The sequence below is a fragment of the Bombyx mandarina genome, chromosome 12 (genome assembly GCF_030267445.1).
Source record: "Bombyx mandarina strain Sakado chromosome 12, ASM3026744v2".
Lineage (NCBI taxonomy): Eukaryota > Metazoa > Arthropoda > Insecta > Lepidoptera > Bombycidae > Bombyx > Bombyx mandarina.
In genome coordinates, this window is record NC_143219.1 from 6,401,961 (window position 1) to 6,417,612 (window position 15,652).

Genomic DNA, 15,652 nt, shown 5'->3' on the forward strand with positions numbered 1-15,652 from the left:
CTTCAAACCGAATGCTTTACGACAGAAATAAACAGGGTGAGGATACCTACCCGTGCGGCCCCAAAAGAGGTCCTACCACCAGTAATTATTAACACATATTATAATTTTACGGGTTTGATTTTTAAGACACGATTTTATTCCTTCACCGTGCAAGTCAATCGTGAACATTAAAATTTGTTAGGTACGTATTTCATTAGAAAAATTGGTACCCGCCACATTCGCCAGCCGATTCGAACACCGATGCATCGCAAGATACGAATGCACCGAACGTCTTATCCTTCAGGCCACGATGACTTCGTGGATTATTTTATTATCGAGTAAATAATTATCAAAAATATACTGATAAATGTTGAGCAAAAGATAATCTTAGATACCTAAATTGGTACCCGCCACATTCGCCAGCCGATTCGAACACCGATGCATCGCAAGATACGAATGCACCGAACGTCTTGTCCTTCAGGCCACGATGACTTCGTGGATTATTTTATTATCGAGTAAATAATTATCAAAAATATACTGATAAATGTTGAGCAAAAGATAATCTTAGATACCTAACTAAAGTCAATGTCCGTGTAGTCCTTTGCAATCTCGATAACACGTGGTTAGCATTACTTATTACATTAATTTACGTTTCTCCTTATTAAAAATGATCGACCATTGTCCTCCACTTTGTTTTTTTTGACGTCAAATTTATGTGTAGGTCAAGCGACTAATCATGTTGTGTATTGGCTATTCTTTCACGAATTAGTGGTTGACTCAAGTACAATGTTGTTCTAATATTTATTGTTCATTGCAAAGCTGGAAGCCTAAAATTTATTGCCATTTTGGATTTGCATAATTAAGGCAGCTATGTTTACATTTAAGCCGATCGTATTTATTTTTTTCTACTTTGAGAGCAATTTTATTAATTTAATATTACGAAGACGTTCGTTAATTATTCTCCTTCTATTTGTGTAATAGAATTTTTAATACAAAAATAAAAATAAAACACACGTGAGCACTTATAGAGATTTTGGTAGCAGACGTCTAATTTAATACGGATTTAAAAAAAAAAACACGTTTTTTTATAATATTTATTTTTGGATACCTGAGGTCAAAAGAAAGGAACTCCTATAATTTTTACGAGTATAAATAATTAAACTTTCGTATTGGCCTGGCTATCAATATTTAGTTGCCGTTACATGATTTTCAAGATAACAATGGTATTCGAATAGCAACCGACGTAAAGAGAGTCTGGTAATACATAGTATAGTAAGATAATAATGACGATGTTAGTAGAATTTTCGTATTCAATTTACATATTACATATTTATATAAAAATATTTTTAAATTACTTACGTTTGTAATTTTTATGTACTGGACATCAGTTGGAGACGCCTATGTTCAGCAATGGACAATGGACATGCTGAGATGATGATGATGATGATAATGTAGATTGTTATTTGTTTCTGTGTTTTATTATATTATATATTTATTTTTAATAATATATTTATAAGGGGTCTAAAGACACCAAATTTTATTTCGTAATTTGCCTGTCTCTCTTTATTTTCACTCACTCATTCGTTTTCCATCTCCAAATATGCTTCGATTTTATTTTATATGGCAGATTTATTCAACTATTGATGTTTAGTGATCACTAACATCCGCATCGTATTAGATTCTTCAACTTCACGAGTTACTGAATAATTTCCTAAAATTTGTTAACGGTATTATTTTTATGCTATTAGGTCACAAGCGCTTGAATAATCCTTGCAAAATCATTTATATTCCCACAGCGTGCAATCTCAGTAGTTCTACACTAAATTTTGATCACAATGGACTGCATGTCATGGAGTGATTAACTACGTACAATGTCCTATCGAGCAACGTACAATAGAGAAGCCAAGAAAAGTACTATAGCATCAATAACATATAAAATGTCTTCTTTTCTGCTGTTGAATTAATAGGATTAAATAAGAGTGGGCAAAACAATTATATCTTGAGTATGTTTGACAGCCTGCTTCGCGTGATGTATTGCGAATCCATTACTGGCATTTTATTAGATTCTTAAAATTGTTTGTAATGTATAACCCGATTTTTATAATTTTAATTTATTTGCTTTCTATCTAATATTTGGATCTTCTTTAGCACAGAGCCGGAATTATCGTAGGACGCGGGCCCAAGGATATTTTTAAGGCCCTACTTCACCAAACGACTACCCTGCACTTTCACACCGACGTTCGATCTCCACCCGGGATTAGACCCCGGTCAGAGTAGCAGGGGTCCCGGGGTCAACATTACAATCAAACTCGCGCTGCCACCCCGAGAACACCCGACCGACGGGTCGTCCGCCTGTTCCATCCTACTTGTGCCAGCGCTCTAGAACGACTGTAGCGTGCGGCGCAGCCTCGACCCCCTTAGGTCGCCTACTGACCATCTCCGGGAGAAGACAGGGGCCGGAGCTGGACGAATTCCTTCCTCCAACCCCCTTGCTCGGCGGCGGTGGCACGGCGCCGAGAGGGAAGAAGAGCTCTCCCTCTCCCGTTCCGCCGCTTCCTTCTGCGAGATGGTGAACTCACAGAAGTCAAGCATCACCTGCCAGAACCTGTCGCTGACGAGCATCGTAGCCACGGCGGTCGGAAGTTATATACAATAATAAGGTACCAGGATATTTATTAATTTTGTTGTACATTTTTGATGAAGTCAGTGACTGAAAATTGCATTTAAATAATAAAAACCCCATATATCTTCTTTCCCGGTGCGAACTATGATGTCTCAATTGTCTCGTGGTCGTCCGGATAATGAGTCCATTTGATTCGAATAGTCACCGGTTTTGTGAACAAAGTTAACCCTTCACAATTCATAAGTTCACGTTTCATAGTGAGTAACACTTTCACGTTATAGTAGTTTATGCTCTATAAACCATTAAGGCTTATGTTTAAATTACAATAATTTGTGACACATAAAGAAACAAGATGCGTAGCCTTTTTTGCTATAGTGAACTTCTCGTTCGAATTAATTTATAATCAAACTAGATACGTTAAAACTTTAAATAATTATCATAATACCCTTAAGGCCAATGACATTTGTATTATGAAAGAAGCGATAAATATAAATTTGGTAAGGTGAAGGTAAGAGCATAATAATACCATTAAAATCTTGTCAAGGCAAGGTAACTCAGCTAAAGTAATCGAAACAGGAAGGAGATAAATATCAGAAATCAAAAACGAATTTCTTTAATGGACATCCTTAATTTGTATTTTTCACTCATACAAATTGAGCGCAAGTATTAATTGGTCCGTCAAAAACCGTTTTATTTTTTATTTTATTGCTTAGATGGACGGACGAGCTCACAGCCCACCTGGTGTTAAGTGGTTACTGGAGCCCATAGACATCTACAACGTAAATGCGCCACCCACCTCGAGATATAAGTTCTAAGGTCTCAGTATAGTTACAACGGCTACCCCACCCTTCGAACCGAAACGCATTACTGCTTCACGGCGGAAATAGGCGGGGTGGTGGTACTTACCCGTGCGGACTCATAAGAGGTCCTACCACCAGTGATTACACAAGTTACAATTTTGCGGGTTTCATTTTTATTACACGATGTTATTCCTTCACCGTGGAAGTCAATCGTGAACATTTGTTGAGTACGTATTTCATTAGAAAAATTGGTACCCGCCTGCGGGATTCGAACACCGGTGCATCGCTACATACGAATGCACCGGACGTCTTATCCTTTAGGCCACGACGACTTCATTATTTATCCGTTCATTATTTATCTTATATTCGTATATTTCTTTTTGGGTTATGAAAAAAGCACGTCAGTTTTAATTGTGTGTGTTACTGAGCACTTATTATTTCAATGCAACTGCAACTTTAGATTATTTTTAACGGTATCTATGGTTGCGTATAGAAACCAATTTAAACTTTTTTAATTTAAGTAAAATTGACGAAAAACAATGCATATGGTTAATAGTTCAACGGTTTTTTTAGCACGGAATTTCGCAGCACTATAATCAGGACGATGGACAGGACAGTTTTTTTTTCTCCTTATTTTGATAGCCTTGAGAGGGTATTTTAGCTTCTCCTTAACGTGTAGGTGAGCTCACGGGGCTCAAACTAGAAGTGCTGCTAATACTGGCCCTAGCAAGAGCAGTGCTTTGCAGAATCTACTATCGGCTCGGACACGCGACCCACTGAGAAGATCCGGCGAGAAACTCAGTGGGCTATGTCTTTGGGTTAAGGACGGGCCTGTCCACACTACCGATGCTCAGGGTTTTATGAAGAGAGAAGAGAGAGGTAAAGCTTTGTAAGAATTATAACGAACGGAAGTGTCTTGGGGAAGTAATTATAGGAATTCAAGTTAAAATATATTTAGAATTAAACGTAGCTTATGTTAAATGGATACCGGCTCTGGTACTATAAACTCACTAAACGAGCTCCACACATCTTAAGACATGAAGCCGAAGTTTCGGTTGTATTATATTACGTCGGTACGCCCCTTTAAAATGAACTGCTTCGCGGTATTACAACGGTACTTAACCGTGTCATTTAAGCAGAGCGATTTGATGTTGAATGGTAAAACAGTAGTCATTGTTGTCATAAGGCGATTCACAAGAAAAATACCAAATTTCTTAACCTCACCATGTTCGGGTATTAATTGCCGTCTTGTTTTAACCCAATTATTAATAATTTAATTGAATATGCAATTTCGAAAAGGGCACATGTCGCATATTTTGTCAAATACGTTTTTTCATATACATGTAGTTTTGAGGCTTACCTACACCCATTTTATAATAATTCCAATAATTATCAATTGCTAATTAACACTAAAATATATCTCAAAAGTTAATATTTTAAATTTTAGACTGCTTTAGAAAATAATCAGTTTTTTTTCATTTCCTGAACATTTTACATTTTCAGAGATGTGCCCTTTTCGAAATTGCATATTCAATTAATATTGTACGGCTTTGTTGAGCACCAAGCTCAGATCATAGAAATAAGGCAGTAACATTGCTTTGTGGTTTGCTTCAGGGGCATCTGAATTGCAAACGTTTATAGTTTCCGGTGTTTAATTAAAGCAATTATTTGATGTAGCTGATGCTCGTAATTTTAAATAAGGATTTTAAATTTCACGTTTTAAATTATTATTTTACCAAGCCCGGGGCCTTTTCCAATACAAGAGTCAAATGTCTTAATTCTACTTGTTGCTAAAATGACTATAGGTCATACATAGGTCTGAATCGTTCACTATTTAATGTTTAATTTATTTAATATTTAACCCTTTGAGTGCCGTGGAGGTCACCGGTGCCCTACGCGGCGCGCTGAAGTAATAACGTCGATTTCTGTTACCGAGCGCCTGTATTATCTAACTTTGCCTTCTTTTGTTTGTTAACGTATGTTTTAGACTTTTAGGTCTTTTAAAAAATAGATTTATTCTTAGTATCTGCGGATTCGTCATTCTCAGAGACTACTACACATTCCGGCGCTTTAGTATGTAGATCGAAGAGCGAAATCGTCATTATTATAAAGGGCTTAAGTCAGCAGGAATTAAATAATGCGTCACTTTACACTAACAGCTTGTATTTATTTCCACTTTTCACTTACAGAGTAATTTACAGTGATCGTGCTTACACTTTCAACTCTCTGTCGAGAATGAATGCTACCTCGGTGTGCTTGAACCACAACGGAATGGTGGTGCGATCGACGTCACTAGACGAGTGAATTCAACCGAGTCAATTGAACAATTATTTAAAATTATTATTAAGTTAAAATAAATTCAGTTAATTATATCTGAGATACTATTATCTATTTCCAGAAGTAATTAGATTAGTTTTAAACATATTTATCGAGATTTAATAGAATACAGTCAACATCATCGGATATGCGTAGCAACTAAGCCTACACGACAGCAGACTTTATTATAATTTATGTGATATTCATGTGATATCTTAGGAACTTGTATTATGTACTTATAAATACCTAACAATTACTTCAGTGCGCCGCGTAGGGCGCCGGTGACATATGTGGCAGTCAATGTGTTAATTGTCTGTAATAAAATTAAAGTATATATTTCTAAATTTTAAGAAGTCGTAAGAGCGAAAAATTCTTATTACTTAAATCCGTTATTCTAAAATTTTAAGAATAAGATCAAGTTCATATGTTGTACATGAAAACAAAATTAAAAAAAACTCCGCATTAGGTACAATTACATTCAAATGTAATGCATTATCGCTACCAGCAATCTCATTCAGACAATCATGAGATCTACAAAATTAAAGTAAAAATAATTTGCTAGGTTGCGATGTAACATTTTAAAATACTTAGTTGATTTGATTTTAATATAAGATTATCAGCAGATATATCGGGACGTACGCATTATGTTCAAACTGCCGTAGATAGCGTGTTAAAGTGAAATGCTGATGAAAAAAGGGAATATTTGTCTCTCTCGTATTGACTTACTCTGGTGGAATATCGTAATCTAATTTAAGTTAACTTCTTTCTTGGACTAACCAATGAAAGACGATAAAAGAAAAAAAATCTCTCTCTCCATTTATATAGTTTTGAATACGTGGCATTTTGTTTCCAATATCGCTTCTTTAGTCAAAATGTTGTCCCCCAAGCCTTACTGGTGGTAGAACTTGTTGTGAATCCGCACGGGTAAGTACCACACGCCGCCCATTTCTGCGGTGAAGCAGTAATGCGTTTCGGTTCGGAGAGTGGGGCATATAGAAGCTATAGTGACGTATGGATAAAATAGAAACTAATCAGTTTGCTTAGCTCAGTTCCACCGAAATAAACGTGGTCAGGTCGGTTGACACTTAAAATAAATACTATTTTTACGTGCTCCTTTTAATTCCCTCGTGACGCTGCCGATTCAGAAGAAAAACTTTCTTAACAATTGTAATAGCCTAAAATGTTAATTTGAATATAATATTTATTGAAATTAATAATATTTAACGAATACTATATACAGCGTCACTATAATGTCACAAATAAATCCACTACATATGCATAGGTCAAATTGCATTTTTCTCTCCTACCTATTCTAGTGACCTCGAGGGGTTATACTAGATTCACCGAGCGAGGTGAGCTCACGGGGCTCTAACCTGTGGGCGTTGCTAACACTAACCCTTGGAAAAGCAGTGCTTCGCAGAATCTACCACTAGATCGGAAACGCGATCGACTAAGAATGTCCAGCGAGAAACTCAGTGGGCTGTGACTGCGCCTATGCCAATTTATAATAACACTAGCTGACCCGACAAACATTGTTTTGCCATATATAAGATTTCTAGGGAATTTCTAGTGTAGAAAAAAAAGTAACTTATTGTAAGTGTGTAAGGATGTGGTAAATGAGTGAAAGAGGTATGTAGTGCTGTGAACGATGAGGGAATATATAATAAAAATAACAAAACCTCATTCAACCACATAATACCTCATTATAACAAAAAAAATGTCCAAATAAAAAAAAATATGTTAGGGGTGGACAACCCTAATCACTTAGGGGTATGAAAAATAGATAGTAGCCGATTCTCAGGCTTATTGAATATGCATAAAAAATTTCATGAGAATCGGTCAAGCGGTTTCGGAGGAGTATGGGAACGAACATTGTGACACGAGAATTTTATATATTAGATACTCATATGCGCTGGTTCATGTATATACTGTTTTTGTTTAATAAAAAGACTCGTTAACATTGCAGTAAATACCCAATCCTCTGTTGTGTTGTAAAAGTAGTTTATAGTTAGTAGTACGTGCTGAAGAAAGACGTTGTAAATTACGAACTCCCAACTGAGTCGCTAAATGGCGAAACATCTACTTATGTTACCTTTAAAGAACTCTCGATGCGCTTTTTCTACGCAGAACCGATAGCCTCATACGTGAATAGCTTGTGATCTATACGTTCGTAAATTAACATTACAATGTTTGTTGAGAACAAGACATGAAATTTGTAGATGTACGACTTCAAATGTACGGCTAACATTTTGACATATTTTTTTTTTATGGCTTGACAGTTGGACGATATCACAGCCCACCTGGTGTTAAGTGGTTACCGGAGCCCATAGACATCTACAACGTAAATGCGCCACCTACCTTGAGATATAGTTCTAAGGTCTCAGTATAGTTACAGCGGCTGCCCCACCCTTCTTCAAACCGAAACGCATTGCTGCTTCACGGTAGAAATAGGCAGGGCGGTAGTACCTACCCGTGCGGACTCATAAGAGGTCCTACCACCAGTAATGAATGAATATCCAAACGGGCATGTTATTTTTGAGGTGTTGGTGATTTCGAGCTTTTTTTTACGAAATCCACGCGTCGCGGAGGCGCTCGTATTTATTATTTTCGATTGTCGAAGCGACCTATATACGACTGACCGACGGAATCGCCCGGAAAATCGACTCGGCGTCTGTCTCCGCGATCTACCGACCGGGGCCGAGACTCGTCCAGACGTCCGCACCGAGGGGAAGCGCACGGTACGTGGCACTATAGAATTGGCAAGATGATGGCACCGAAGGTACTCGCAATGCGCCCTGCCACCAGAAAATATTCCGGCCTTGATTTTTATAATACGTAGTTATTCCTTATAGTTATGATTTGTTATGATGGCTCTGATGTTGTGAATACTAGCCGAATTAGTTATAAGAAATTTTCTTTCGATCATCACATACATATCTAACAATCTAGACTGAAGATCATTTATTGTTTTTTTAACTTAAATTCAAGTGTTTCAAAAAACTTCAAGTTGTCGATATAGCTGGCACCGACAACCTTTTTTTATTTTTATTGCTTAGATGGGTAGACGAGCTCACAGCCCACCTGGTGTTAAGTGGTTACTGGAGCCCATAGACATCTACAACGTAAAAAATGCGCCACCAATCTTGAGATATAAGTTCTCTGATATAAGATATAAGGTCTCAGTATAGTTACAACGGCTGCCCCAACCTTCAAATCGAAACGCATTACTGCTTCACGGCAGAATTAGGCAGGGCGGTGGTACCTGCCCGTGCGGACTCACAAGAGGTCCTACCACCGGTAAAAGTGTTCTCATAAATGTGTTATGTAATAAAAAAATAACTTTTCTCTTGTAACAATATTGATGGTTAAACTACGTTTTATTTTTTGTTTTTGTGTAGGTAGTAATAGATAATAGTGTCAATAAGGACCAAACATTTAATTTTGATATACGCACTAACGGAAAGAAAACACATTATTGAACATTGTATATTTTTATTATTTTTTATAATAATAAATAATAGTTAATGTAGAAACTAATTTTATTGGTCATCACAGAAAACCTTGTTTTAAGTTTTGTAGGCATCACAAATGGAATGGGTACCTCATGCCGGTATTTACTCGGAACATTCCAGACCTGAAATGAAGCAAGCAAGATTGTAACTTTATTTTGAGAAAAGAAAATGTTTGATTACCATCAAATAGGAGACTCAATATCAATGAATAAAGGATTCGATATGGACTCCGTCACGCAATTAACTCTTGAATTATTTTGATACAATATTCAACATTTAATGTCGCGTCAAATTATTGATGTCGCTGAGTGAATTAAAGTAAAATTTAAGAACAATTTCTGCTTTTATACGCGTCGGATGAATAATTTGATACAGTTAAAAAATTACACTTTGAGAACTGTCAACTGTCTAAGGACCCGAACGAAATAATTTGCAACGCAAATATTCGATTTAACGGGATTTTAATGGGAAGAGACAAATTTTTGGTGCAATAAACACGTATTTCGGTGAGATATATGGATTTTAGTTAATAGTTCGTTGAGTAAGCATGTAGACAACGAACTCCAAATAGAATTTTTCTTTTTAATGTATAGTATACCACGAATACATCCGACACAAGAACAAGTAAATACACCCCGACCTCAAATATCTTTAAAAAATATATTGACTCCTATCGGAAACGGGATACGGACCTCATAGCTTAATAGTTAGGGTCAATGACCACTCGATCAACGAATTGATCAATCTTAAATTTCAGATATAATAACTTGTTCATAAATACTGAATATCAAATATTTAGTTCAAATTTCTGTGATAGACAGCGCGTTTCTAGTTTAAGCAAATAGGTGAACTTATACATTTACTAATAGTCACAGCGGAGCGTGACCGGCTTTCAATAATACGGTACCACATCACACTTCTCAACTGTTGAAAAGTATCAGAATATTTCATTTGAAACACTTTTCAGTTTAGATTGCGCAAAAGCACATGTAAATCGAAATTTATTTGGATGTTTCCCGTTATCCCTTATTATCCCTATATTAAAAAAAGGGTGCGTGTACTTATGTACGCGCGTAAGAAGTTATACTTTATATTTATGAATTTTTTTGTTTTTTAATATTAAATAATTAATAATAAATATTTAACGTTAATAATTTAATAATATTTGGTATGAACTATATTAAATAATAATTTTGTCATTTATATTACTAAATAATACATACGGATAGTTAACCTCAATTGTATTGGAGCACTTGTAGGCAACTTCATTTCTGTTAATTTTGTGTCACGCGCATTGAAAAATTTCACTCTCATCAATTTTTCATAACGCGCCTAAAGAAGTATAACTTCAAAAAAACATAGACATTTCAATACGTAATGGAAAGAAATTAAACATACCCATGCTTTACAAGTCTGGCAGTACCCATTTCAACTATAAATCCTCGGCAATTATTTGCGGTTATCTCCGCTTCTGTGTTGCACTGATTTCCGTAATGTTTGCCATGCGTAATTGTTGCAGCAAAAACTTCATAAGCGCGGTTGTGGCTACATATGTTATTCGTGCAGCCCGGTTGGACAAGACGGCCGTTGACAAAGAAGTCAATGTGTCCAATAGCAATGCCCAAGCCGTTTTTGTTGACACCAGATCCGTCGGTGTGAATAACTTCAACGTATTGAGCATCGTTTGTTCCCAGTCGTAGTACGTTGTTTTCCCAATCACGAGCCGAAGGGTCTAGACCTAGGTTTTTTGGAGAAATGTATAATTAGATTGTGAGATATTCTGAATCTGGCTGTATAAAAGTTTGTTTGTAAAACATTTTTTTTACGGGCTTCAATAGAGCCAGTTGTGTAGACTTAGCCTAGTTTCACTTTGGGTTCTATGGTTATTGCCAAGTAACATTTCGAAGCATACCGACTCACTGGTTGTAGAGTGCATGGTGGCTCCAAAGCACATCCTGCTTCATACCTTCAATGGAAAATTCATACGTTCCAGTTTGAAGTCACTTGTTACATATTGAGACTTGGATGCTATATGAGTCGTCTATTAACAAAGGTGGCAATCTGTGCATTTGGGCAAAAAAATGTTATTGATATGTCAATACAGATTGATTTGAATATAATCATCTCCTTCAAAGAATACGGTTCAAAACCTGTACTAAATAAAGGTTAATACTTAACCTGTTATTTATCTAAGATGTCGTTCAGAAGAGTTTTGTGACTGCCAATGGAATACAAAGTCAATAATTCGTTTTTCTGATTTACCAATAATTGTCCAAAAGTCACATTGCCGGCTTTGATAATAGTCGACTCATATATATCTCAAAATGTAATATTCACCTTATTGTGTTCCGTTCAACCATCAACCCAAACTTACAAAAAAGAAAACGATTCGGTATAAAGCGTCGTATCTATTGTTTCGTCGTGTTTGTAATTCGTCTTGGCCTAACGGATAAGACATCCGGTGCATTCGTGTTGAGCGATGCACCGGTGTTCGAATCTTAGGCGGGTACCGATTTTTCTAATGAAATACGTACTAAACAAATGATCACGATTGACTTCCACGGTGAAGGAATAAATAACATCGTGTAATAAAAATGAAACCCGTAAAATTATAATTTGCGTAATTACTGGTGGTAGGACCTCTTGTGAGTCCGCGCATTTGGGTACCACCACCCTGCCTATTTCTGCCGTGAAGCAGTAATGAGTTTCGGTTTGAAGGGTGGGGTAGCCGTTGTAACTAAACTTGAGACCTTAGAACTTATATCTCATCGTGGGTGGCGCATTTACGTTGTGGATGTCCATGGGCTCCAGTAACCACTTAACACCAGGTGGACTGTGAGCTCGACCACCCATCTAAGCAATTTTTTTTTTATTAAGTCTATACTGAAGAATTTAGCCATGATACCCGAGGACTTCAGTAATGGTAAATAATAACAGGGGTGTCAGTCACCTCGTTGCTTGATGAAAAGTAAAAATCAACAAAAAAATCATACATTAAACTTACCCGTAATTCTTGCTACTTTTCCTTCCAAATTTCTTCCAGTCACTCCAGCAACATGAGCTCCAAGATTGAAACCAACAATGTGCACCTTATTAAGTGGTAATTTGAGATTTTTCAAGAAAGTAGCGATACTTGATCCCACACCTGTCACAGCCATCACTGCCGTTGAATATGTTGATAGGCTGAATGATGACCAATCCACAACGATAACATTATAATCGCCACTTGTTAAAAATGCTGAAAGCAAATTTCGAACATTAGAACATTTTATTATTACTCGATAGTTGACCGATGACCTAGTGCGCACGGCGTGAAGTCGTTGGATGCGGAAGGCGGAGGACCGCATTATGTGGAAGGCATTGGGGAAGGCCTATGTCCAGCAGTTGGCAGATAAAGGCTGATGGTGATGATGATGATGATGATAGTTGAGTTAACTTTCTAGTTCGTTTTTGCATTGTAATTTCTATTTGTAAATTAATATAGACTGTTCATTATATAATCAACAGATTGATGAAGCAACTTCAGCAGACTTAATTCTTCATTCCTCATTCCTGGCTTGTAGTCAATTTTAATTTTATTAAAAAGTTAAATCTTTGCTCACCATCTTTAACAATAGGGTTGATCGTCGTCGAAGCAGTGCCACTGTGACCGTGTATTATTACGACAATATCCCAATTATTGTTAAAGGGCGCAGCAGGATCGTTTCCAGTGGGAAAGTGGTCTTCGGTGAGTGTAATCGAATTTCTCTGTGCATTGCTGTGTAAAATAGATATAATATTGTTTAAAGCATATATGTATATACATAAGATTAATCACACAACCACTGAGCATCAGATGGGACTCTTGAACCGTCCACTCGTTTAGAGAAATACAAAAAAAAACACACCTATAGTAATAATATTTATTTAAACTTCCAAATCGCTCCAAGTTTTGAATGGCATCTCCGTTGCAAGCTAAAAAGAAGACAATAATTAATTAGAACACATTAATGTTCCACGAGCATTTTGTTTTTAAGAAGTATGATTTCGAGTGATGCATAGAGAAACCAGATTGAAAAACTACATATTTAATAGTAGGCTTTTACAAGTTTGATTTGTATCTATTAGTTATATCTATTTGTGTACTATAATCAGAACGTAGTTGTTACCAACTTCAAGATTTTTGATTAACTTACACAAATCAAGAACCGATAAGAATACAATCATTTCATTTGGCCGAATATACTGAACGGGATAAAATAAAGATTATTTTACTTTTTAAATAGGCTTAATATTAAAGCATGTATTTTTTGTTAAGTTAGTAAACTGTTTTCTTAATATTATTCGTAAAAGGGTAAAAAGTTTTCCTTTATTCATATTTTATGGAGAGTAAATGGCTTAATGAATATTTCACTGTTACAATTACAGTATTTATCTATGACAATCAGTATTTTCAAATAAAAGTTACTCACCGGCAAATGCGATGGCCAACAAAGTAATCAGTTTCAACATTTTTCGCGTCTTCACGAAATGTGTTTGTGCAATTTTCGATTTAAAATGCCTTTATAAAGCGATCGTGATCGATGTGACTAAGTTAGATAAATATGATATTAAGATCTTAGTTCCGATAAAGTTTGTTAACGGTACATCAAAAAGAACGTATTTTAAATAGCGTGTAGATAAGAAGGTATTGTAAAATAGGGCAATAGTAATTTTAATTACAACAAAAAATAAAAAATAAATGTTTGTTTTTACATTCCCAAATTTTCAAAAAATTTAAGAATAGGCTTGATATTTACACGAATCCATCTCTTCCCGTGCGTGAGTAAAAGGAAGGTATTCACTGGAAAATCAAGGCTGAGTTAGAAATGTTGAGATTCTATGTTGCACTCACACTTGCGACTACGGACGAAACCATTAATGAATACAAACGGAATCAAGCCAGAAATGCCGTCAAGCAGAGTAATGGAAGATAGATCAAAATTTTGATGGATCGGCACTGTAGTTATGAGAAACAACGACTATTGTAAGAAGAGCTCGAGTCGCAGGACTGAAGCGAGAGACGATTATAGATAGGGTTAAAATTATGATTATCTCAATTGTAATTCAATTGTTTTATAAAGCTATAATTGGTGATGTTTAAATTATATTTTCGTTCATGTCGACAAATAAAATAAATAATTCCACACAGATCTATTACGCGCTCCGCCCTCTCCTTCTAGAAGATTACGGACTTGCAGAACTAGTTGCTTTGCATTTCTTGTCTCGTCACTGCCTAGCATCACAGCTGATGCTCTTACACAATTTATGTTAATACACATGATATAATACAACTGTAAATTGGAATTAAAACGCACGAATACTACATATTACAGCGTCAGTTACGCCGCATGTCGTATTCAAGTATTAGGTCACAAAGTTGGCAATAATTTTGACTATCCCGTCCAAGTAGTTTCAAAATATGAGGTCAGCTTACTAACCCCAAATTGTTGCCAAGCAGCACAAAGTAAGTAAATTAAGCAAATCTGTAATTTATAATGTAAATCTGAAAGGAGCTACAGTAAATAAAATGTAAATCTTATTTTGAATAATATTTTGATTAGCCGATCAAATTAGTATTAGATCTGCCAGACGTGAAAAAAAAACGTGAAAGGTTCCTTTTGGTAAAAGATAAGACAATTCGGATGGTTTAACATAATACAGTTCAGCTTGACTTTCTGTTTAAAAATCTTGTAGTTTATGTAGACTATAGCCAATTCTTACAATAAGACCACTATCGTTTTTCAAATGGAAACGAGAGAAGAAGGGAGTTCGTATGTAATTTGATATCTTGATTTGTCTACGATAATATGAGTGGAACGTGTTTATTTTCATGTTTTTTTTTATCACTCAGCTTCTATCGAAGTTAGGAGGCGTGAAAAAAGTGGTCATGAAATTAATGTAATTCCCCAGAGACCTGGCATGAGGAAGTCCAAAAACTTTAGAATTCATCTTATCTTATCTAATAACCAACCGGTATCTTTTAATCAAAAGCAATTAGTTTTTAACGCATCGTCCCCCGCAGTTTCACTCATTTTGAGACAAAATCACAACGCCTTACAGTTATTGAAACAGGTATTGATGAAAATAGTGTCCTAAGTTTATTTTCTGAAAAACGGGTATGAAGACATAGTCCGAAAAAATTAAAAATACTATTAAGAACAGAAAATTGTAACAAAATTAGGATTGCAATCTAGACATTTGGTGTTTCCAGATATATCTATCTTCGTCGCTAAAGAAAAAATCTTTTGAAATACGAAAAACACTTATTTTTGAAAAAAATATTCAATTGTAATTTTTTTGATCGACCTTATGACACCTGTTTTTAATTTTCAAAATATTTTCAATAGCAATTGTAATTAAAATAATGTAGGGATTAGCTATCTTGAAGATCAAAGATAATC

General features: G+C 35.7%; 1 protein-coding gene across 1 annotated transcript; it reads right to left on the bottom strand.

The window, feature by feature from the left end:
• Nucleotides 1–9,190: 9,190 nt before the first annotated feature.
• Nucleotides 9,191–13,827, bottom strand: LOC114250807 (pancreatic triacylglycerol lipase). Its single transcript, XM_089731871.1, has 6 exons — nucleotides 13,682–13,827; nucleotides 13,118–13,184; nucleotides 12,833–12,987; nucleotides 12,235–12,468; nucleotides 10,629–10,968; nucleotides 9,191–9,352 (listed from the first exon to the last, which is right to left on the bottom strand). Exons 1-6 carry the CDS (start codon nucleotides 13,719–13,721, stop codon nucleotides 9,301–9,303), a joined length of 888 nt encoding a protein of 295 aa, XP_089587997.1. The 5' UTR covers nucleotides 13,722–13,827; the 3' UTR covers nucleotides 9,191–9,300.
• Between the last annotated feature and the right edge of the window lie 1,825 nt (nucleotides 13,828–15,652).